The 21,749-nt window shown below is 46.0% G+C and overlaps 2 protein-coding genes across 3 annotated transcripts; both read left to right on the top strand.

The window, feature by feature from the left end:
• Positions 1–252: 252 nt before the first annotated feature.
• rnpep (arginyl aminopeptidase (aminopeptidase B)) lies at positions 253–7,956 on the top strand. 2 transcript variants are annotated; one of them, XM_035386743.1, is made up of 11 exons: positions 253–774; positions 1,469–1,609; positions 2,117–2,268; positions 3,218–3,334; positions 4,154–4,389; positions 4,959–5,072; positions 5,262–5,374; positions 5,711–5,819; positions 6,181–6,405; positions 7,026–7,168; positions 7,622–7,956. In XM_035386743.1, the coding sequence occupies exons 1-11, from the start codon at positions 391–393 to the stop codon at positions 7,766–7,768; spliced, it is 1,881 nt and encodes a 626-aa protein (XP_035242634.1). In that variant the 5' UTR covers positions 253–390; the 3' UTR covers positions 7,769–7,956. The 2 variants fall into 2 exon arrangements, with proteins under 2 accessions (XP_035242634.1, XP_035242636.1); XM_035386745.1 differs by lacking the exon at positions 1,469–1,609 and adding an exon at positions 1,278–1,418 and having other exon boundaries at positions 262–774.
• A 1,499-nt stretch (positions 7,957–9,455) lies between these two features.
• LOC118211837 (NADH-cytochrome b5 reductase 3) lies at positions 9,456–21,528 on the top strand. Its single transcript, XM_035389348.1, has 9 exons — positions 9,456–9,679; positions 11,756–11,905; positions 12,156–12,228; positions 13,045–13,151; positions 13,639–13,768; positions 15,770–15,853; positions 16,466–16,551; positions 17,020–17,119; positions 20,109–21,528. Exons 1-9 carry the CDS (start codon positions 9,665–9,667, stop codon positions 20,279–20,281), a joined length of 918 nt encoding a protein of 305 aa, XP_035245239.1. The 5' UTR covers positions 9,456–9,664; the 3' UTR covers positions 20,282–21,528.
• The last annotated feature ends 221 nt before the right edge of the window (positions 21,529–21,749 follow it).

Below are 21,749 nucleotides of genomic sequence, written 5' to 3'. Positions count from 1 at the left end.
ACCATAGACATGTATATGTCTATGGTCTGAACACCGTGCCCATTAAGTTAGTCTCACTGAACGAGGCAGCGGCTGGGTGTAATGGGTCTTGTACATATGGAGGATGTACGGGAATATACACTCGTTTACAAGTACAACATTTCAATGTAGATGTCCAGCCTCCCAGACAAATCTTTGTGACCCAGTCCTATGTAAATTTCCTGTTTACAGCATAATTTAAAACGTGTTTTCAAAATTACCGCGAGAGGGGTTGCGTGGCGTGGCGTGTCACGGCGGCTTACGTATGGGGAGCGTACACAGTGCACTATCAGCAATAATACATAAGCGCTTCGACGCTTCCGTTCAGTTCAAATACGTCCTGAATTAAAACGCTTGTGTCACGCTTTAGAAATGGATCACTCTCAGACTTTGTTTTCAGACAAGGCTGAAGATGTGGCGACGTCTTCCAGCTTCCGGCAGTTCCAGATCCGACACTTCCACCTGGACCTGGACGTTGATTTCGAGCAGAAAAAATTGCGAGGAAACGAGATTTTACAAGTGAAATGCATTCAGGATTCCCAGCGCGAGCTGCTTCTAGATATTCACCCCTCACTTGGGCTGCAAGAAGTATCATTCAGCCGCGGGAAAGACAACTCGGAATGGACGAAAGTTGAATTTCTTACACGAGACTTTACAAGTTACGGGTCAACATTGATTGTGAAATTTACTTCACCATGGAAGAGCGAAGATGAATTCCGTTTATCGGTGAAGTATGAGGCTTCGGACGGACCAGGGGTAAGACAAAGAACATCTTCCTCCAATTTAAACCCACGACACTTATCCTGTCCAGAACGAATATATCACCAAGTATATTTTATAGTAATTATTAGTTCAAATAAACGTATGTTTTTTTCATTACTGTATCAGATTAGTTTATTCACACCCTTCAAGTCCTAGTGGATTTTCCAGATGTTGCTAAACGAGAGTTAGGGAGATAAGTATAAAATTAAAATTTCTTATAAGCAAGTAAATATGTTTAAAAAGTAGATTATAGTAGAATTGTAAATAAGCATATGCATTCTTTTTATTATAAAAATAAACTAAGGAAGTAAATATTTTTGGTTTTACTTTCATTTCACTTCAGCAAAATGATCCCTCTTTTCTTACCAAACCAGTCATTCGTTTGCATGCTCAGCCTTTTCCTGCATGCTGAGGTGAAATGAACGGTGGCCCTTTCGTGTAATTTCTCGCAAAGGGTGCCTTCCTCTTTTGCGCCTGAAACCTCAGCGTGTGTTTAGATGTCCTGGCTGGACCCAGCCCAGACCTCTGGGAAAGAGAAGCCGTACCTGTACACCTGCGGCTTCCCCGTCCGCAACAGGAGCCTGTTCCCGGGCTTCCACACGCCCGCGGTGAAGACCACCTACTCGGCCTCAGTGCAGGTAAACGCTGCCGCTCACTCTTGGCCCTGCGCTCTCTCCACCTGCTGCAGGTGTGCTGGCTGGACCCCGAGCAGACGGCTGGGAGGGTGAAGCCCTACGTCTTCACCCAGGGCCAGGCGGTGCTCAACCGCTCCTTCTTTCCCTGCTTCGACACCCCGGCGGTTAAGAGCTCCTACTCCGCCTGTGTCAAGGTGAGCCTGTGACCGGTCACCTGTGACCGGTTACCTGCGGCCGGTCACCTGTGACCGGTTACCTGCGGCCGGTCACCTGTGACCGGTCACCTGCAGCAGAAGGCCACAGAGCAGCAGGGTCTCGCTTTCTTAACGCAAGGACAACAGGTGTGGTCGAGGCACACACCAGTAATGTGGTCATATTACTATTTTGTCAACTGCGGTAAGACCACCTGAGGGGGGGGGGGGTGTATTTCATGAAGCAGGATTACAGTTAGCTGGATAACTGCGCTGAGTAAAACCCGGAACGGCTCTTTTGGGACTCGGGCGGGTTTCCGGGTTTTACTCAGCGCAGTTGTACTCTGCTGCAGCCCTGCTTAGTGAAAGCGGGACTCAGGTCCTGTTGTGAGGATCGTGTAACTGGATTAATACCTGCGCTGATGTGTGTGAAATGTAAATATTAAACTGCCGGCTGACCCCCCCTTGTGGCTCGGCTGTGTCGTTTCTCTCGGGGGGGGGGGGGGGCAGGTGCCAGAGGGCTTCACCGCGGTCATGAGCGCCAGCAGTTCGGAGCACAGGAAGTCGGACAACAGCTTCCTGTTCTCCATGGAACAGCCCATCCCCTCCTACCTGGTGGCGCTGGCTGTGGGGGACTTGGTCTCCGCGCAGGTGGGACCCAGGTGAGAGCCTATGTGGATGAGACGGGAGGGTGGGAGTGCGTGCGTGTGCGTGTGCGTGGGCGTGTGTTTGTGTGAGTGTGCGCGTGCGCTTGTGTGAGTGTGTGCGTGTGCGTGTGGGTGTGGGTGTGTGTGAGAGAGAGTGTGTGCGTGTGCGTGTGCGTGTGGGTGTGGGTGTGGGTGTGTGTGAGTGTGTGCGTGTGGGGGTGTGTGCGCGCGCGCGTGTGTGGGTCTGTGTTTGTGTGTTCTGCTAGGGTTCCGGAATTCTGCGGCCTGCCTCAACAGCTGTTGTTCGGTCGGTCGGCCACAAGCCTTTTTAATGTAGCTTTATCGGCTATGAAGGTAGCGAACAAGGCTCTGTAGCTGCCTTTATCGTCTGGCACGTTAGCAGCTAGCCAGCTGCTAGATGGTAAAGCCAACTGCAGAGCCTTGGCATTCAATATCCTGGAACATCGGTTGCAGCCGTGTTCCTGATTCTGCACGTTACTCCAGCGACCCTTGAACCGCCTTATCAGTGTGAATTGTGGAGAGGGAAACTAGCAGGTCGCTTTGTAGACCTGATAAAAGATGCCTGGCACTGATATGGACTGTAACCCTTACATTTCTCTCGGGCGTGGAAACTTTGAGATGCCTTGTGTTTGCTCTTCTTTCCTCAGGGAAAGTTCAGGGAAGTGTTTCTTGCTGCTGAAAGACATTTTAATAATCTCTTTGTTTAGGGAAAATTGCTGTCGCAGTGATGTCTGGCTCATATTACACCTGTTTTGCTTTTTTTTTTAATTATAAAAAAAATAATAAAATAAAAATAATTTTTTTTTTGAATCAAGTAGGACTTTGGAAAATATTTGTAGCCCTCAGAAGAATCGCTCTTTAGTGATTGTAGCCCCGGGTGATGTGGTGGAGCGGCCGTTCGGGGCGACCTGAAGTTCCAGCGGTGTGTGTGACTCTCTTGCAGGACCCGAGTGTGGACCGAGCCGGGCCTGCTGCAGGCGGCCAAGCAGGAGTACGACGGGGTGATCGAGGAGTTCCTCGCCACGGCCGAGAAGCTGTTCGGACCGTACCTGTGGGGAAGGTGCGTAGCCGGCCCGCTCTTTGGCAGGGGTGCGTGAGGGGTGTGGTTAAGTGAGGAAGGGTGTGGTGGTTTTCGGTAGGGATAAGTGAGGGGTGTGGGTTGGTGAGGAAGGGTGTGGTGGTTTTCGGTAGGGATGCGTGAGGGGTGTGGGTTGGTGAGGAAGGGTGTAGTGGTTTTCGGTAGGGGTGCGTGAGGGGTGTGGGTTGGTGAGGAAGGGTGTGGTGGTTTTCGGTAGGGATGCGTGAGGGGTGTGGGTTGGTGAGGAAGGGTGTGGTGGTTTTCGGTAGGGATGCGTGAGGGGTTAGGGTTAGTGAGGGGTGTGGGTTGGTGTTTCTCGGGAGGGGTGCGTGAGGGGTGTGGGTTGGTGAGGAAGGGTGTGATGTTTTTCGGTAGGGGTGCGTGAGGGGTGAGGAAGGGTGTAGCGGTTTTCGGTGGGGGTGCGTGAGGGGTGTGGGTTGGTGAGGAAGGGTGTGGTGGTTTTCGGTAGGGGTGCGTGAGGGGTGTGGGTAGGTGGTTTTCGGTAGTGGTGCGTGAGGGGTGTGGGTTGGTGAGGAAGGGTGTAGTGGTTTTCGGTAGGGTGCGTGAGGGGTGTGGGTTGGTGTTTTTCGGTAGGGGTGCGTGAGGGGTGTGGGTTGGTGTTTTTCGGTAGGGGTGCGTGAGGGGTGTGGGTTAGGGTTAGGGTTAGGGTTAGTGAGGGGTGTGGGTTGGTGAGGAAGGGTGTAGTGGTTTTCGGTAGGGGTGCGTGAGGGGTGTGGGTTGGTGTTTTTCGGTAGGGGTGCGTGAGGGGTGTGGGTTGTGACTCGTGCGTTGGGTGCGCAGGTACGACGTGCTCTTCATGCCCCCGTCCTTCCCGTTCGGCGGGATGGAGAACCCCTGCCTCACCTTCGTCACGCCCTGCCTGCTCGCCGGGGACCGCTCGCTGGCCGACGTCATCGTGCACGAGATCTGCCACAGCTGGTTCGGCAACCTGGTGACCAACGCCACCTGGGGGGACTTCTGGCTCAACGAGGGCTTCACCATGTACGCCCAGCGCCGTGTCCTCAAGGAGATCCACGGTGAGGCTGTGAGGTTCATCCTCCACTCTCAACATTCAACTCCTGATTCTACAGATGTGCACCATTGGGGCAGGGTACTTAAACGTTTTCCCCGTGTAGAAGTTCAGTAGTTCTTCTAGTAGCTCTTTTTTATTCCTTTCTCTCTAAGCTGAGGTTTTAGTCCATTGCTGAAAATTTGTGTTTTTTTTTTTTTTGTTATCCACATCTTTCCACGGTTTCATTACACTGTTCTGACTCAAGTTTCTGGGTTCTGGTGTTTGTCTCCATCTGTGTGGCTGAATGTGGCTGCGTGTATGCGTGCGTGTGTGTGTGTGGCTGCGTGTGTGCATATGCGTGTGTGTGTGTGTGTGGCTGCCTGTGCGTGTGTGTGTGTGGCTGAATATGGCTGCGTGTATGCGTGCGTGTGCGTGTGTGCATATGCGTGTGTGTGTGTGGTTGCCTGTGTGTGTGTGTGTGTGTGTGTGTGTGTGTGTGTGTGGCTGCGTGCGTGTGTGTGTGTGTGTGTGTGTGTGTGGCTGCGTGCGTGTGTGTGTGTGTGTGGCTGTGTGTGTGCGTGAGTGTGCTCACAGGCGAGGCCTACACCAGCCTGGAGGCGGCTACAGGGAGAGTCCTGCTTCGTCAGCACATGGACAACACCGGGGAGGATCATCCGCTCAACAAGCTGCGCGTCAAAATCGAGCCAGGTCTGCCAATCAGGGGCAGGAACCGGCCAGCCAATCAAAACTTGAAATGGGTACAGGGGGGTATTGTGTCATAAGGACGCTGGCAAAACGTTTTGGGGTGGTTTTTCGTCATCACTCTTGTGCCTTGTCGTCGCTTGTGGTGATTCTTCAGCGCGTACCATTTCTTAAAGTCCCACCTGCTCTCCACAGGTGTGGATCCTGATGACACCTACAACGAAACGCCGTATGAGAAGGGCTTCTGCTTCGTCTCCTACCTGGCGCACCTGGCGGGCGGTCAGAGTCGCTTCGACGCTTTCCTCAGGGTATGCCAGTCTTTTCACGGGCAGTCAGATCTCCACACGGGTACCTGCAGGAGAAATTCAGTGCTGGAAGACCATGCTTACCATGGTACTACTGCAGTGTAGTATAACGGGTAACCTAACCTAACCTCGTGAGATAAAGGTGCAGGTTTGATTCCCGGGTAGAGCACTGGCATTGTGCCCTTGAGCCGGGTGCTGAACCTGAATTGCCTCAGTTGTAATCAGCAGTATAAATGGATATTATGTAAAAATGCTAAATTGTGGAACTTGGTGCTGTGGATAAGAGCATCTGCTAAATGCCTGTAATGTAATGTATTTGTGTAAATGTTGTCCCTGCAGGCCTATGTTGAGAAGTTTAAATTCCGCAGCATAATTGCGGAGGACGCCCTGGAGTTCTACTTGGATTATTTCCCTGAACTGAAAAAGAAGGGAGCCCATAAGACTGAAGGTACACGGATAAGATAATGATGCATTGAGCCGTGATGTGCACGCTTTGACAACTGCATTGCATGCGCGTGTGTGTGCATGCATGCGCGTGTGTGTGCGTGTGTGTGTGTGTGTGTGTGTGTGTGCGTGCGTGTATGCGTGTGAAAGTGTGTGCGTGAGTGTTTGTGTGCGTGCCTGAGAGTGTGTGCATACGTGCGTGAGTGTGTGTGTGTGTGTGTGTGCGTGCGTGCGTGCGTGCGTGCGTGCGTGCGTGCGTGCGTGCGTGCGTGCGTGCGTGCGTGCGTGCGTGCGCGCGCGCGCGCGTGCGTGCGTGTGCGTAATTCTGGCTCCACCCCCTGTCCCTTTGGTAACCCCCCCCACAGGGTTAGAGTTTGAGAAGTGGCTGAATGTGCCCGGGTGGCCCCCCTACCTGCCCGACCTGTCCCCTGGCCAAAGCCTCATGGAGCCGGCCGAGCACCTGGCCCAACTCTGGGCTGCGGAGCACCTGGACATGGGGGCCATTTCTCAGGTGGACATCCACCCCTGGAAGACCTACCAGATCGTCTACTTGCTAGAGAAGATACTGGAAAGGTCCCCTTTGCCCGGAGGTAGGGTTGGCCAGCGAAGCCTAGAAACACAAGTCTCTCCTGAGGGCAAGTGAACCAAACATGGCTCTAGATATGGCAGATTTCACTCTGCAGTAGTCAGTGCACCCATTACACCACCAGATGGTAATTAAACTTTCTTTGACAGCCCATTGTTTGGTACCATGGGAACACTATCACACATGCAGGACTTTAAGGTGTATAGCTCACCTTCTAGTCACACACGAATATCTGTTCCAGTGATGCAAGGTTCATTCTGGAATAAGCACCCATTTTAGAAATTTTGGCAGCAGAAATTGTGTCTCTGTAAGCAATAGTATCTTGGCAACGGAGCAATAAAAACTAAACAAGAAAGGAAAATAAAAATGGCGTCCATAAATTCCTATAACTGGCTACTATGAAGCGGTCCAAGGACCAAGTGTCGAGGATAGCTTCCAAATATTAATACCCTGATTTATTTAAATGGGAAGGATTGGTTTGGGTGCTATGCTATACATGACTAAATAGATTATATTTTTTTGCTTGGTAGACGGTTCTGAGTAGAGCAATAACGGTTAAGCATCTGAGAAATGACCTTCCGCTCTGAGTCCTTTTTCCTGTTTTTCTGCTGCCGACGGTAACAGGCAACATCGAGAAGATGGTGGAGAAATATCCCCACATCGTCAAGTCCAGCAACGCGGAACTGCGCCTTCGCTGGGCCCAGATGGTGGCGAAGAACCAGTACCAGCCTGGATACGCACACGTCCGGGACTTCCTCAGCTGCCAGGTTAGCAGAACAGGGTAGAGCCCCCAAATGAGCAGTTTGGGGGGCCCCTAATTCTGTGGGAGTCTTAATCCCGGATCCTAATCCCAATCCCATGCTTTTCATTGTACCTTTGTGGCTTTTCATTGCACAGTGGTAACCAACCCTGTTCCCGGAGGTCTACCGTCCTCTAGCTCTTCATTTTAACCCTAACAAAGCACACACCGTTCAACAGTTGGAGATCTTGTGTAGCTGCTAATTACTAGAGTCAGGTGTGCCAAATCATGGTATGTGTGAAAACCTGCAGGATGGTAGATCTCCAGGAATAGGGTTGGTTACCACTGAACTAAATCTTATTCCTACATCTTAGATCTTATTTCTTGTTATAGATGTTATTTATTATTCAGTGTGTGTGTCTCTGTAAAGTGGGAATGTTTTGGTACTGAATGGTTCCTGCCCCCCCACCTGGTTCCTCAGGGGAAGCAGAAGTACACGCTGCCCGTGTATCGAGCCCTGCAGGGCGGGTCGGAGGAGACCAGGGCCCTGGCCACCGAAATATTCTCCGCCACCTCAAAGCAGCTCCACGTCAACGTGTGCAACTACGTAAAGAAGATCCTCATCTGATTGGGCGCCGCAGAAACCGCGGAAACAAGCGTGGAGCACCGGGCCCTCCCGGCACGCTGCAGATGTGCGAATGCAATTTTCCATGACGTGATGCCTGGGGTGTGATGTGTGTAATAAAGTTTTAGCTAGGTCCTGAGTCTCGAGTTTCTGCCAAGGGTCCCCACCGGTCCTTGAAGACCTTGAACATGGTGGATTTTGAAAAGAGAAAAATGAATGCTGGAGGTGTTTTGATTTTGCATACACGCTGTGCAGCGTTTGGGGGGGTGGTGGAGACAGATTTATACTTATTTTTCGCAACTTCACATATCATACAAAAACATTTTTTGAAGAAAATGTAAATGTTTTAGGGGAGCGGGTACAATCCTCAACTGCGAGCTGCGGTGTTATTTTAATGTTTAATATCAATTATATATGTGTGTGTGTATATATATATATGTGTGAACATATACACGTATGTGTGCACATATACACACAATTTAACATCGCTTATTGCAACGAAAATGTGCATCGTTGAAAGATGACAAAAAAATCTGCAAATTGCACAGCACTGGTGTACTATGTTAAGGTGACGTGGGCAACACGAGGCAAAGGGAAGGTTAAAGCTCGAATCTGCGATTTTTATGTGAATTTATTTTATTTTTATCTTGCGTAAATGTGAAGAGAAAACTGTATATCGTTATTGGCATATAAACTTACCCTCTGGGTGTTTAAATTATCGTGTTTTCTCTCGTTTGATTTTACTTCTCAGGAAAATGTAACGACGTTGGATGACTATCCTTTAATAACTTATCCGAGTGTGCATCCCAGTACATGGCATTTCTAGCAGTCATTGACACAGTCAGACCTAAATAGGTTATGTAAAATGAATAGCATTTAGCCTGCCTGTAGTTTCACATTATTAAGGCAACATAGGTGTGTCATTTCCAATTTATGGAAATGAAAAGCATCTGGCTTCTGTGTATGATTAGTTTCAGATGAAAAAGTCAACAGGGAATTACAGTAATGTCACATTTCTGAACCACTAGCCAGAACTCGGATGATGTTATTACGATATAAAACGCATTTAATTACGCGTAAGTATATTTTCGGTTGATAAATTGAACTTGTGACAGTGTGTTCGAGAGTGCCCCCAAGTGCATCTCGCCCTACACAGCAAGTAGCGCCATGAACACAAAGCTGTAGCAATATTTTGGGGATCCAACAGAACACTAATAATGCACTATACTCAGTTACAAATGCATACAATATAGGCTTGCTTGGTTATGAGGAGTTTCAAAGGTTAAAGGCAAATAAAATCATGCAGACGCGACTACATAAATGTACTGTTATAAGCTAGCCACGTGCTGAGAGCTGCGAGCTGGGATCCGCGCCTCGCGGTGTGAGGCGAGCTGGGAACTTGCAGTTGGGAACTTTACGGGTACATTACATTACATTTATTTGGCAGACGCTTTCATCCAAAGCGACATACAAAAAGTGCATTTCATGGTCATAGACAACTGCTAAACACAGGTTCAGTAAGGTACAATACTTATTTTGTACAGCTACTTCTAGCCAAGAACACAGTTTAGTTCGCACACTGAACACTATTCAGACCTAACTTCTGCAAAGCCAAGGGTAGCTAGCTACCAGTAAAATAGTTCATGTAGCCTACTCACAGACGCATGTTGGCCTATGTGTGTTCTTGCTAACGTCATTTAAACATCGCCATTTGGTGGCGCTAATAGACTTTCTGTGGAGTTCCTGTGAAGTGGATGCCGTTAGCCGTAGATATCCGTATATTTCCCTGGAGAGCTACATTTCGGGACTGACGGTATTTCACAGTTTAAGGGTTAGATGCCACTCCTCTACCACCACAATTGATCTGACATTGCCCAGTAAGAAACACAGAGCATTGTCATGGTATACAGTATGGTGAGTTAGTTATTTATGTTACTGCTATTGGTTTTGTAATTTTATTATATATTGAAGTGTTGCAATAGATCCCACAAGCTGGATAATTAAAAAGGAGATTCTGACTTGCTTACTTATTAGCTGGTTACGCTAGCATGCTGTTCGGCTGAACGTTAATTGGCCTAAACAGGATTTTAGTTGACAGATAAAAGATGTTGAGTTTTATATCCTCATATTAGTTATGTATCGACCTAACGTAAAACTGGGAGCTAGTAATTTTAGAAAATGTCTAGTCTAGAACAGTTGCTAGATAAGAGCTTGCAGGCAACCGAAATGTGGGCAGTGGGTCCCTATCTTAGCTAGCTAGCTACTTAGCAAGCTAAAGCGTCTAACATCATGACTGGGGTCCTTTTGGCTTAATTTAGTTAGACTACTCAGCTAGACTACTCAGCTAGTCTAACTGGTTTAGCGTTATAATTTACGCGATTTGGATGTAGGGGGTGCGTGTGCAAATACAATAGTTTGCTTACAGTTTAAGAGTAAATAGTACAGTTTGCTATGGTGGTGAGGGTGCATAAAGTTAGCTGCTTAGCTAACCCGAGTACTTGCTAGTCTGCATGGTTAGCTTGAAACGCTCTACCACAGGTCATCCAAGGTGACATATGCTGGATTTATAATTCGAATGTCTGTGCATTTCAAGTGTGTAGTTAACTTAACTGTGCTTAATAATGGTCATAATGTGTTTTTGCTAAGAAGCGGGTTTTTCAAATAACGTTAGCCTAGCTAAAAGCAAGTCACGGGATGACATGGAACACTAGAGAAATATCGTTAGTTTCCATCTTTGTACTTGTGTAGCAGTTGCTAGCAAATAAATAACTTACTACAAAAATGACCATGCAATTTTAAAAGCTACACTAAACCGAATATCCAAAACGTGAATGTGTTGACTGCAGCACCGTTTAGTTTTCTATACCTTTCGATTTTAAAACCGAAGCAGACTTAACTGAGGTCTTCCCATTTTTCTGGAAAGCGCTGTGGTTTTTGTAATTGAGGAAAAGGTGTGGGAAACACGGATGTAACTTTAGGTTGGAGGCGCTATACTTGTTGGGGCAAACTGCTGCAGCGGGCAGCGGCCTGCAGCCAGAATGACTCACTCTCTCCATAAACCAGGAGCACCAAAAATAGCAATGTGATCGTTTTCCCCTCTACTTCTCGTCCGTACTGGCGTATTATTTGAATGATATCAAAACGTGCTGGTAGTTCATCTGTGCTCTTCTAATTTGATGTCATATATAGAACCATACCTGCCATGGGGGAAAAAAAACATATCTTAATATTATATTACATGGTACCGTTAACTCGTGCAACGTCATGGTATTTGGGAAATATTACTACTACGAAATTATCACATGATCTCTACAGAATAAATGACTACTCAAGTATAAAAATGGTGCCAAGACCTATAAATACAGAGTGAATTTGTCTAAGAGGTTATGGTACCTAGATTTGAGCCATGATACCGGAAGATCATGTTTTAGTTTATTGAAGAATTTAAAAAATATCTGCCTGGTTAAGAGTTAAGACGGCGATTTTGGAGAACCTTAATGTCAAAACGGCCACTTTGGAATAGCTGCTTTTTGCAGTGTGTTTGATTACTAAAATGATGGTGTACACACCAGGGTATTGTTGTAATGCCCCAAGAGCTACTGTGTGTTCACTGCAGGCCTCTCCCGTCCAGAAAGTCCCTTGTGATTAAGATGTTACACTGGCTGAACATTTTAAGCACTTATAAGGACAACCATATTAGAGCAAAGGGCGTTTTACTTGAATGTGTCTTATTAAAATTACTTTTAAAATCCACAAAAGCAAATACTCCAAACTAGCAATGTACCATTACATCAGGACGCACACGTAAGGGATCTTTAAGAACAAGGTACCCAAACAAGTGCTAAGCACCAATAAAGGATTTTACATACAACACAAGACCTTTTAACACATCGACTTCAAAGTGTTTTGCTTGAATGTTCCTGATTTTTTTGGATGTTAGCTTGGGTGCAGTTTTGGGGTGTGTCTGATTTGTCTCTCCCCTCTGCTCAGACTACCACAGCTGTGGTGGTGGCTGGTGGAGTTGTCCTGCTCTCTACTGTCCTGATCTTGGGCGCCTATTTTCTGGGAAAGAAGAAAACTCCCCTGATCACCCTGCTGGAGCCCACTGTTAAATACCCACTGAAGCTCATCGACAAGGAGGTAGGCGGAGGGGTCGTACGACGAGATTTGATTGGCTTTATCAAAACGAGAGCGTCAAAAATGGAATTACTTTTGATCAAATCTAAACCCCTTCTGGGTCCATTGGCTGTGTGCTACCATCCAGCCCCTTTCAACATTTGGGAAATTATCTTAATTTTAGAGAGAAAAAAGGTTTAGTCTGTTTGAGGCAGTTTGTTAGCGTGGTGGATTGTGTGGGCGTGTACCTCCTGACGGTTGGCTCCTCCCACAGGTGATCAGTCACGACACTCGCAGGTTTCGATTCGCTCTGCCCTCCCCGGACCACATCCTGGGTCTGCCCATCGGTATGTCCCAGCGCCAGCCCTCGCGGGATGCAGCCAAGTGCCATCGGCCATTTTCTGAAAATACGTTGTGCATTTAATGCATGTTTGTTTAAAACACGGGCAGCCCAGCCCACTGCTCAGTTTCCACCTTTCTCAAGGTCAGGAGTGGGCACAGGTGTAGATGGATAGAGGACAACGTGCTTACCTCACTTAGTAATAATAGGGTCAACGTTGAGTAGCGTACTTACAGTGCTAAGTACAATATGCCTTAACGTGCATAGCCTTCCCGAGCAGGAGAAGTGGATCGCTAAATCGCCATGTCAACACCAGTGAGTGCAAACTCAACTTTCTTCACTTTTCTCAAGAGCTAATTTTCATCTGTAGTCCCTTTGCAAGTGATTCAGATACGTATGAATAGTGAATAAAATTATGCAGGACAAAAGTGAATAAAAAATAAAGATTTAATTGATTTGTGTGTGTGTGTGTGTGTGTGTGTATGTGTGTGTGACATTTGCCCACCTTAACACAAGCAGTTCGATTTTTGCATTTGACAGACAAAGCAAGACCTCTTTGCCCTGGGGGATATTTCACTAAGCAAGATTACTGTCAGCTGGATAACTGCGCTGAGTAAAACCCAGAGCAGCTCTTTTTACTTCAGTTCATGTTCCTGATTTCGAATGGTTCTGGGTTTTTCTCAGGGCAGTTATGCAGCTGACACACTAATCCTGCTTCCTGAAACAAGGCCCAGGTCTCCACGTGGGTGCTCACAGGGTGTTGATGAAAGTTGGATCTTCTCTCCTCTCTCTCTCTGTTTCTCTCTTTCTCTCTCTTTCTCAGGGAAGCATGTTTACCTGTCTGCCCGCATCGACGGCAGCCTCGTGGTGCGTCCGTACACACCGGTCTCCAGCGACGACGACAGAGGATTTGTGGATTTGGTGGTGAAGGTACTGCCCAGCGCTGGCTTTGCCTCCTCCATAAATGAGACCGAAAAAAGAGCAGGAGCCTTAAGGCCATGGCATAAACACATCAAGGATCACTTTGTGATGTAACCGAATCTGTTTAAATTACATTACATGTATCTGGCAGACGCTTTTATCCAAAGCGATGTACAATAAGTGCATACTGAAGGTCATTGGAACAACTACAGAACACAGATCCGATAAGGTACAACACTCATTATGTAACTGTTATTCATAGCCATGAACACATTAGGTCCAGTTCACACAGTACACATAGGCTAGGTCAGAGAGTTATGGTAAGTCAAACTAGGAGGCATGAAAACAAGCTACAATACCAAGATAAATAATACAAGTGCAATATAAGTGCTGGATGGAGGTACATGTATCTGCCGCGCTCAGTTCAAGGAGCCATCGGTTGGTAACGCGTGCTGTGCAAGTGTGAACTCTGATGTGCGGCTGTCTTGCTCCACAGATCTACTTCAAGAACGTCAATCCTAAATTTCCTGAGGGGGGGAAGATGTCCCAGTACCTGGACAGCCTACGGCTGGGAGAGGTGGTGGACTTCAGAGGGCCGGGGGGGCTCCTGGAGTACAAGGGCAAAGGTCAGAATGGTTCAGGCCCGGGGGGTCAAACTGAATCCCAAGGGGACCGCAGTGTCTGTGGGTTTACTTTCAGTCAGCTGCCAGTTAAGCCCTTGAGAATAAGGTGTGGGGATTCCTCAGCCAATCAGTGACTTAAATGAACCACTGGTGCCAAAAACCAGAAGACGCTTCTGTCCCTCCAGGACTGGAGTTTGACATCTGTGGTTTAGGCTATGGATATTCAAATCTGGACATCCAGTCAAAAATCAAAATCCGCCCCTGGTTTTCTGTCCCCCCCAGTGCGACTGCTTGGCCACACTGCATTCACACCTGACTGCCAGGTGAAGGGAGGGTGGAAAACCAGCAGTTCCTGGACCTCGAGGGCCGTGGCCTGAGTCACAGGTTTAGGCTGTGCTCGCTATCGGACCCTTTACCAGTCTCATGCGTGCATGATATATCCGTAAATCACGTCATATATAAACCATTCCTAAAGAAAACAACATAAGCTAGGCTTTACAATTGTATTAGTTAAATCTGCAGATCATGTGATGTAAAACACTGAGCTACTGTACACTAACATTAGGCTCAACAGCAGACTCAAGCTCTGCACATTACACCCATGTAAAGAAATGCTTTGATACCATATATCTAAGCTTGAAAGCTATTTAATTATCCCTAGCTAACAGTAGAGCTGCTTACTGATACATCAGAAGTCTTTTCTTTGACAAACGGGGGTGTCAGTAGCAGAAACAGTCGGGAGGGAGGTGAAGGGAGGGAAGGCTCTACACCATGCACCAGCGCTAGCTTGTTAGCATCAGTGCTAGCTTGTTAGCAAAACCACATTGTTTTTGTACAACTGTGCTATATAAATAAACTTGACTAGATAGTTGGTGAAGTCCTCCTTCTGAAATGGGCTCTTCTAATATTAACTGTTGGGGTTATTACAATATTGCAGTGCCCGTGGGCCTGCGGAAATGAAACTCATTTCTTGTTAGCCTCTTCATTTTTTTAGAAAAGAAAAAAGCGTGTCGGTATTTTTGCATCCAGAGAGGGCACGATGCTTAGGCATTTCCAGCTTCGCTTGCCTGCTCAAGAGCATCATTTACACGTTACAAATAGAAAGGGTTTCACTGTAGGTAGCGTTTTAATGAAGTACATTGTACCCAGCTAACCCTCTCTGCTGAAAACCTTCCGTTTAGCCAAGCGGGAAAGCAAGCCGTTCTACATTCAAAAATATCTGTGGGCCATTTTTGAATACAAAAGAAGTATTTAAACAACACGTTAGTAAAGAATGAACAGATTTAGATTTCCTGGACCTTTAATCTTAAAACCTTATAAAGGTATGCCGATGGTTGACCTTTTTTCTTTTAAAATGTTTGGTTTGTGGAGTTTTATTCTTCAGGCAAACGTGCTTAAGGAGGCTCTTATCAAAGGCTCACATTTCCCACTGAGACAGCAGTTCCAGATTTCAAAGGTATCCACTGTTAAAATGCCACAGTTGGCGTTGGCCCTTTGTCTGGCTAATAGGTCTGTGTTTTTGAGAACGGTTTTCGCTTAGGTTTCTCTGCGTTTCAAGTGTCTGGAAGGATTTAGGGCAGTTATTTTCTCCAACTGAACAGTACGAGCCTAGCTCCAGTCAGCTAGTGGTAGTGATATTGCTAATATGTGACTAGCACTTAAATGTATAACATGGTTTACTGTGGTATTTAAACAAACCTTTGGCTTTTGGTTCTGTGAACTTTGTGAGACCAGGCAGGCTTTGCAGTGAAATGGGGCGGGTGGGATGCCGCATGGTGATATATTAAGAACTGATTTGCAGGTTTAGCTGTGCAGCCCTGTTTTATTCTTCCAGCACACGAAATGCAGCCGTACTCCCTGTGCGAAATGAAAGAGAATTAAAAGGGCAACACGTTGCAGTGACACATTTGTGTTCAGGGTGTAAAAGCATTTCTTGTGGCTTTGTTGTAGACTTATTTGCTCTGGCTGTGTGTCACCCTGATTCTTGTCCCCCCCCCTTTGCAGGGCAGTTTTTGGTCCAACCCGATAAGAAGTCCCCAGGGGAAATTAAGATCGCCAGTTCCCTGGGCCTCATTGCCGGTGGAACAGGTGCGGTCTTGCCAGGAGCAATTCTTTCTACATCTACTTTAATCAAATGATTATGTGTGAAATTAATATTTGCGTTTAATTTGCATCATCACTAAAACCTTTTTACTTGGCCTGTCATTTTCACTGTAGTGAAGTGGCGCCCCCTATGGGTGGGCCGGTGTGTAGTGCACACTGTGGCCAGCCAGACGCCAGGCCAGCATCCTATGGAAATTTGACCTCATGGAAAACTGACTCAAATTACTCATGCATTGTAATGTGGGTTTTTTGGGATTGGGGTCAATCTTCCATTGCACAGAAAAATGATTTATGTATTGTAATGTACATTTTTAGTATTGGGGTCAATTTTCCATGGCATAAAAACAACAGTACTTTATGAAATTGAATAAATGCTCCCAGTGGAGTCGCTTTTCTAATAGAAATCTGACTCCCGGGTCACACTTGCACGGGGGTCTGACGCCGGTACATAATTGGCTGTGATGTGGCCCGGGGTGGGCGGGGTTAAGATGACGGGTTAGGATCTCATCACACAAGTACCATTCCTCCGCTCGATGGAGCTCCCGCAGGCCACCTGTAACCGTGACACCGCCGTGTGCACCTGCTCCACCTGTGCAGGTATCACCCCCATGCTGCAGCTGGTCAGAGCCATCATGAAGGACCCCAGTGACAAGACTACCTGCAGTCTGCTGTTTGCCAACCAGGTGTGTACCTGCTGGAATAGTCCCTCCTTACAGAACATCACTGACTGCACTGTGCATCCTATGAATGAGTGGTGATAAGCAGACCTGGGTCAAATATGTATTTGTTTTGGATTCAAATACTTTTCTACGCTTTACTGATCTTGTCTGGTGTATTAGAACCAATGAAATACTCTCAAAAATTGCCAGCCTCACTTTCTGGTCATATTGACAGGCTCAGTTACACCAGGCAAGATCAATAGAGCACAGAAAAGTATTTGAATCCAAAACAAATACGTATTTGACCCTGGTCTGGTGATGAGTTTGGGGATTCGTATTGTGCGTTTCCAGGGCTCTGTTTATTGGTATAACTATGTAAATAATTCCAGTTTCTTGTGGAGGATGAACTGCCTCTTAACATCCTGTGTGTGAGTTTGTTTGGGTGTGTGTGTTTATTGTGTGAGAGATTATTTGTTTGTGTGCGCCCTGCAGACAGAGAGGGATATTCTCCTGCGGGAGGAGCTTGAGGAAGTCCAGGCTCGGCACCCGGACCGCTTCCAGCTGTGGTTCACCGTGGACCAGGCCCCTGCAGGTGCGCAAACTCCGGCTCCTGTGCACCCGTCACAAAGTCTCAATACAGATTCAGCACAGCCTCAGTAGTGTTTCAATTGTCTCAGCACAGTCTCAATACAGATTCAGCACAGCCTCAGTAGTGTTTCAATAAAGTCTCAATACAGATTCAGCACAGCCTCAATAGTGTTTCACTAAAGTCTCAATACAGATTCAGCACAGCCTCAGTAGTGTTTCAATAAAGTCTCAATACAGATTCAGCACAGCCTCAATAGTGTTTCAATAAAGTCTCAGCACAGTCTCAATACAGATTCAGCACAGCCTCAATAGTGTTTCAATAAAGTCTCAGCACAGTCTCAATACAGATTCAGCACAGCCTCAATAGTGTTTCAATAAAGTCTCAGCACAGTCTCAATACAGATTCAGCACAGCCTCAATAGTGTTTCAATAAAGTCTCAGCACAGTCTCAATACAGATTCAGCACAGCCTCAGTAGTGTTTCAATAAAGTCTCAATACAGATTCAGCACAGCCTCAGTAGTGTTTCAATAGAGTCTCAGCACAGTCTCAATACAGATTCAGCACAGCCTCAATAGTGTTTCAATAGAGTCTCAGTACAGTCTCAATACAGATTCAGCACAGCCTCAATAGTGTTTCAATAAAGTCTCAGCACAGATTCAGCACAGCCTCAGTAGTGTTTCAATAGAGTCTCAGCACAGTCTCAATACAGATTCAGCACAGCCTCAATAGTGTTTCAATAAAGTCTCAATACAGATTCAGCACAGCCTCAGTAGTGTTTCAATAGAGTCTCAGCACAGTCTCAATACAGATTCAGCACAGCCTCAATAGTGTTTCAATAAAGTCTCAATACAGATTCAGCACAGCCTCAGTAGTGTTTCAATAAAGTCTCAATACAGATTCAGCACAGCCTCAATAGTGTTTCAATGAAGTCTCAGCACAGTCTCAATACAGATTCAGCACAGCCTCAATAGTGTTTCAATAAAGTCTCAGCACAGTCTCAATACAGATTCAGCACAGCCTCAATAGTGTTTCAATAAAGTCTCAGCACAGATTCAGCACAGCCTCAATAGTGTTTCAATAGAGTCTCAGCACAGTCTCAATACAGATTCAGCACAGCCTCAATAGTGTTTCACTAAAGTCTCAGCACAGTCTCAATACAGATTCAGCACAGCCTCAATAGTGTTTCACTAAAGTCTCAGCACAGTCTCAATACAGATTCAGCACAGCCTCAATAGTGTTTCAATAAAGTCTCAATACAGATTCAGCACAGCCTCAGTAGTGTTTCAATAAAGTCTCAATACAGATTCAGCACAGCCTCAATAGTGTTTCAATAGAGTCTCAGCACAGTCTCAATACAGATTCAGCACAGCCTCAGTAGTGTTTCAATAAAGTCTCAGCACAGTCTCAATACAGATTCAGCACAGCCTCAATAGTGTTTCACTAAAGTCTCAGCACAGTCTCAATACAGATTCAGCACAGCCTCAATAGTGTTTCAATAAAGTCTCAATACAGATTCAGCACAGCCTCAATAGTGTTTCAATAAAGTCTCAATACAGATTCAGCACAGCCTCAGTAGTGTTTTAATAAAGTCTCAATACAGATTCAGCACAGCCTCAATAGTGTTTCAATAAAGTCTCAATACAGATTCAGCACAGCCTCAATAGTGTTTCAATAAAGTCTCAATACAGATTCAGCACAGCCTCAATAGTGTTTCAATAAAGTCTCAATACAGATTCAGCACAGCCTCAATAGTGTTTCAATAAAGTCTCAATACAGATTCAGCACAGCCTCAGTAGTGTTTCAATAAAGTCTCAATACAGATTCAGCACAGCCTCAATAGTGTTTCAATAAAGTCTCAGCACAGTCTCAATACAGATTCAGTACAGCCTCAATAGTGTTTCAATAAAGTCTCAGCACAGTCTCAATACAGATTCAGCACAGCCTCAATAGTGTTTCAATAAAGTCTCAGCACAGTCTCAATACAGATTCAGCACAGCCTCAATAGTGTTTCAATACAGTCTCAGCACAGTCTCAATACAGATTCAGCACAGCCTCAATAGTGTTTCAATAAAGTCTCAGCACAGTCTCAATACAGATTCAGCACAGCCTCAATAGTGTTTCAATAAAGTCTCAGCACAGTCTCAATACAGATTCAGCACAGCCTTAATAGTGTTTCACTAAAGTCTCAATACAGATTCAGCACAGCCTCAATAGTGTTTCAATAAAGTCTCAGCACAGTCTCAATACAGATTCAGCACAGCCTCAATAGTGTCTCAATAAAGTCTCAATACAGATTCAGCACAGCCTCAATAGTGTTTCAATAGTCTCAGCGCAGTCTCAATACAGATTCAGCACAGCCTTTATAGTGTTTCAATGAAGTCTCAGCACAGTCTCAATACAGATTCAGCACAGCCTCAATAGTGTTTCAATAAAGTCTCAGCACAGTCTCAATACAGATTCAGCACAGCCTCAATAGTGTTTCAATACAGTCTCAGCACAGTCTCAATACAGATTCAGCACAGCCTCAATAGTGTTTCAATAAAGTCTCAGCACAGTCTCAATACAGATTCAGCACAGCCTCAATAGTGTTTCAATAAAGTCTCAATACAGATTCAGCACAGCCTCAATAGTGTTTCAATAAAGTCTCAATACAGATTCAGCACAGCCTCAATAGTGTTTCAATAAAGTCTCAAAACAGATTCAGCACAGCCTCAATAGTGTTTCAATACAGTCTCAATACAGATTCAGCACAGCCTCAAGTGTTTCAATAAAGTCTCAGCACAGTCTCAATACAGATTCAGCACAGCCTCAATAGTGTTTCAATAAAGTCTCAATACAGATTCAGCACAGCCTCAGTAGTGTCTCAGTTTGGTCTCAATACAGTCTCAGCGCAGTCTTACTAAAGTCTCAGCACAGTCTCTGCTTCGGGCCATGGAGGTCTCTGATGGCGTTGCTCTCCCTCATTGGCACCTCTCTGCTCTCACATCCACAGAGTGGGACTTCAGTCAGGGGTTCATCAGCGCCGACATGATCAGCGAGCACCTCCCGGCCCCGTCCGACGACAGCCTCGTGCTGATGTGCGGCCCGCCTCCCATGATCCAGTTCGCCTGCAACCCCAACCTGGACAAGCTGGGGTACCGGCAGAGTCAGCGCTTCACCTACTGACCCCGCCTGGCCCCGTTCCCCACCGCAATGCAAACAGAGAGACGAAATGACCCGAGGTTCCCTCCCCTAAATCAAACAGCCGTTCTCTTGACCCTGGCAGACTGGAAAGTCTGTCTGTTGAAACCTTTTTAATGTTTGAAAACGTGTGGAGTCGGCTAGGGACGCAGGCTGAGGCTTCGCAGTGTTCAGTTGCCGTTTGTTACCTGTTACCTGTTGCCTGTGCTGTGTGTGCCGTCTGTAGCTCACTAAATAACATACCAGACAGGCACAGACAGCACTCTCACTCTTATGCGTTCATTTCACTCTTGTTGTGTGGCAGTATATACAGTCACCTGCCCAACCTGTCAGGTTAATGTTTTTCTAACAAATATTTGGCCACCTGGGATGTGTTTGTCTTGCATAATCTGTAAGGGCCTTTGCTTAGCTTAGTTCAATAAGAGAAACAAGTTTATTATTGATTTAAAAAATATATATAAACACTCCTTTAGCACGCTGCCACAAATGTACCTGAGTGGTCTTTTTATGCAGATTTAAGTGCTTCAGACTTGAGGTTGTGTCCATCTGTTTAGAACAGTAATGTCAAAATGAGAACGTTTACTTTGGTCCAGAATTAGTTTTTAAAAAAATCATCCTTATCCAAAGCATGAGCTGGACGACAATCAGTGGTTTCTTTTTTCTTTCATATCCGTGTATTCAAATATATCCAAATATGGCGTTCATATGGAAGGGGGCTGCTATTTTAAAAAATATACATGTATAGTCAGAAGGGGACTGCTACTGAAAAAAAATAAAAATAAATATATATATATATATATATATATAGTCGGAAAGGGGACTGCTATTGAAAAAATATATATATATATATGGCATTTAGTTTGCACTTGAATTCAAAGGCACACGCAGTGGAAATGTACATTTCTGTGTTGCAACTTCCTGGAGCGCCCGTTTCAGCTGGAACCAATGATGTGCCTTCTGTGTGCGACACCCATTGTATTTATTCCTTCTACTGCACTGTGCTTGAAACGCGCTGCGGGCTCTCTGTTTAAGAACTGTGGGCCTGGACATGTTCAGATGTTTCCAAGAAGCAATGCTTGGCGCGTTGCTCAATGATTCTTTTTGTAGTTTGTGGTGCTGTTTGCGAGCTGTGCGGCTAATGAGTGTGACAGAAGCGTAGAGCTCGGTCTCTCTAGGCTGCTCGGCGAGTGCGCTGTGAGTGAAACCCAATAAAGCGTCACAGTTCTGATGAAGTCTCACTGTGAATTTATTCTTTTTTTTCCTTCCAACACTTTGTTATAGTCGGTATATGATAAATCATTTCTGTTGTATATACCTACCATTTACCTTTTCACTTGCATCAAACTTCCCAGGTCTGTCTGAACTTGCCTGTGTAATTATCCCATCCACTGTGCAAATACATGAGCAGCAGCCTCTCATTATACAATTATCTTACAGGCAGTATGACCAGTGA

The sequence above is a fragment of the Anguilla anguilla genome, chromosome 13 (genome assembly GCF_013347855.1).
Source record: "Anguilla anguilla isolate fAngAng1 chromosome 13, fAngAng1.pri, whole genome shotgun sequence".
Lineage (NCBI taxonomy): Eukaryota > Metazoa > Chordata > Actinopteri > Anguilliformes > Anguillidae > Anguilla > Anguilla anguilla.
Note: the sequence above shows the minus strand (reverse complement) of the source record. Positions and strands in the feature narration are given on the sequence as shown.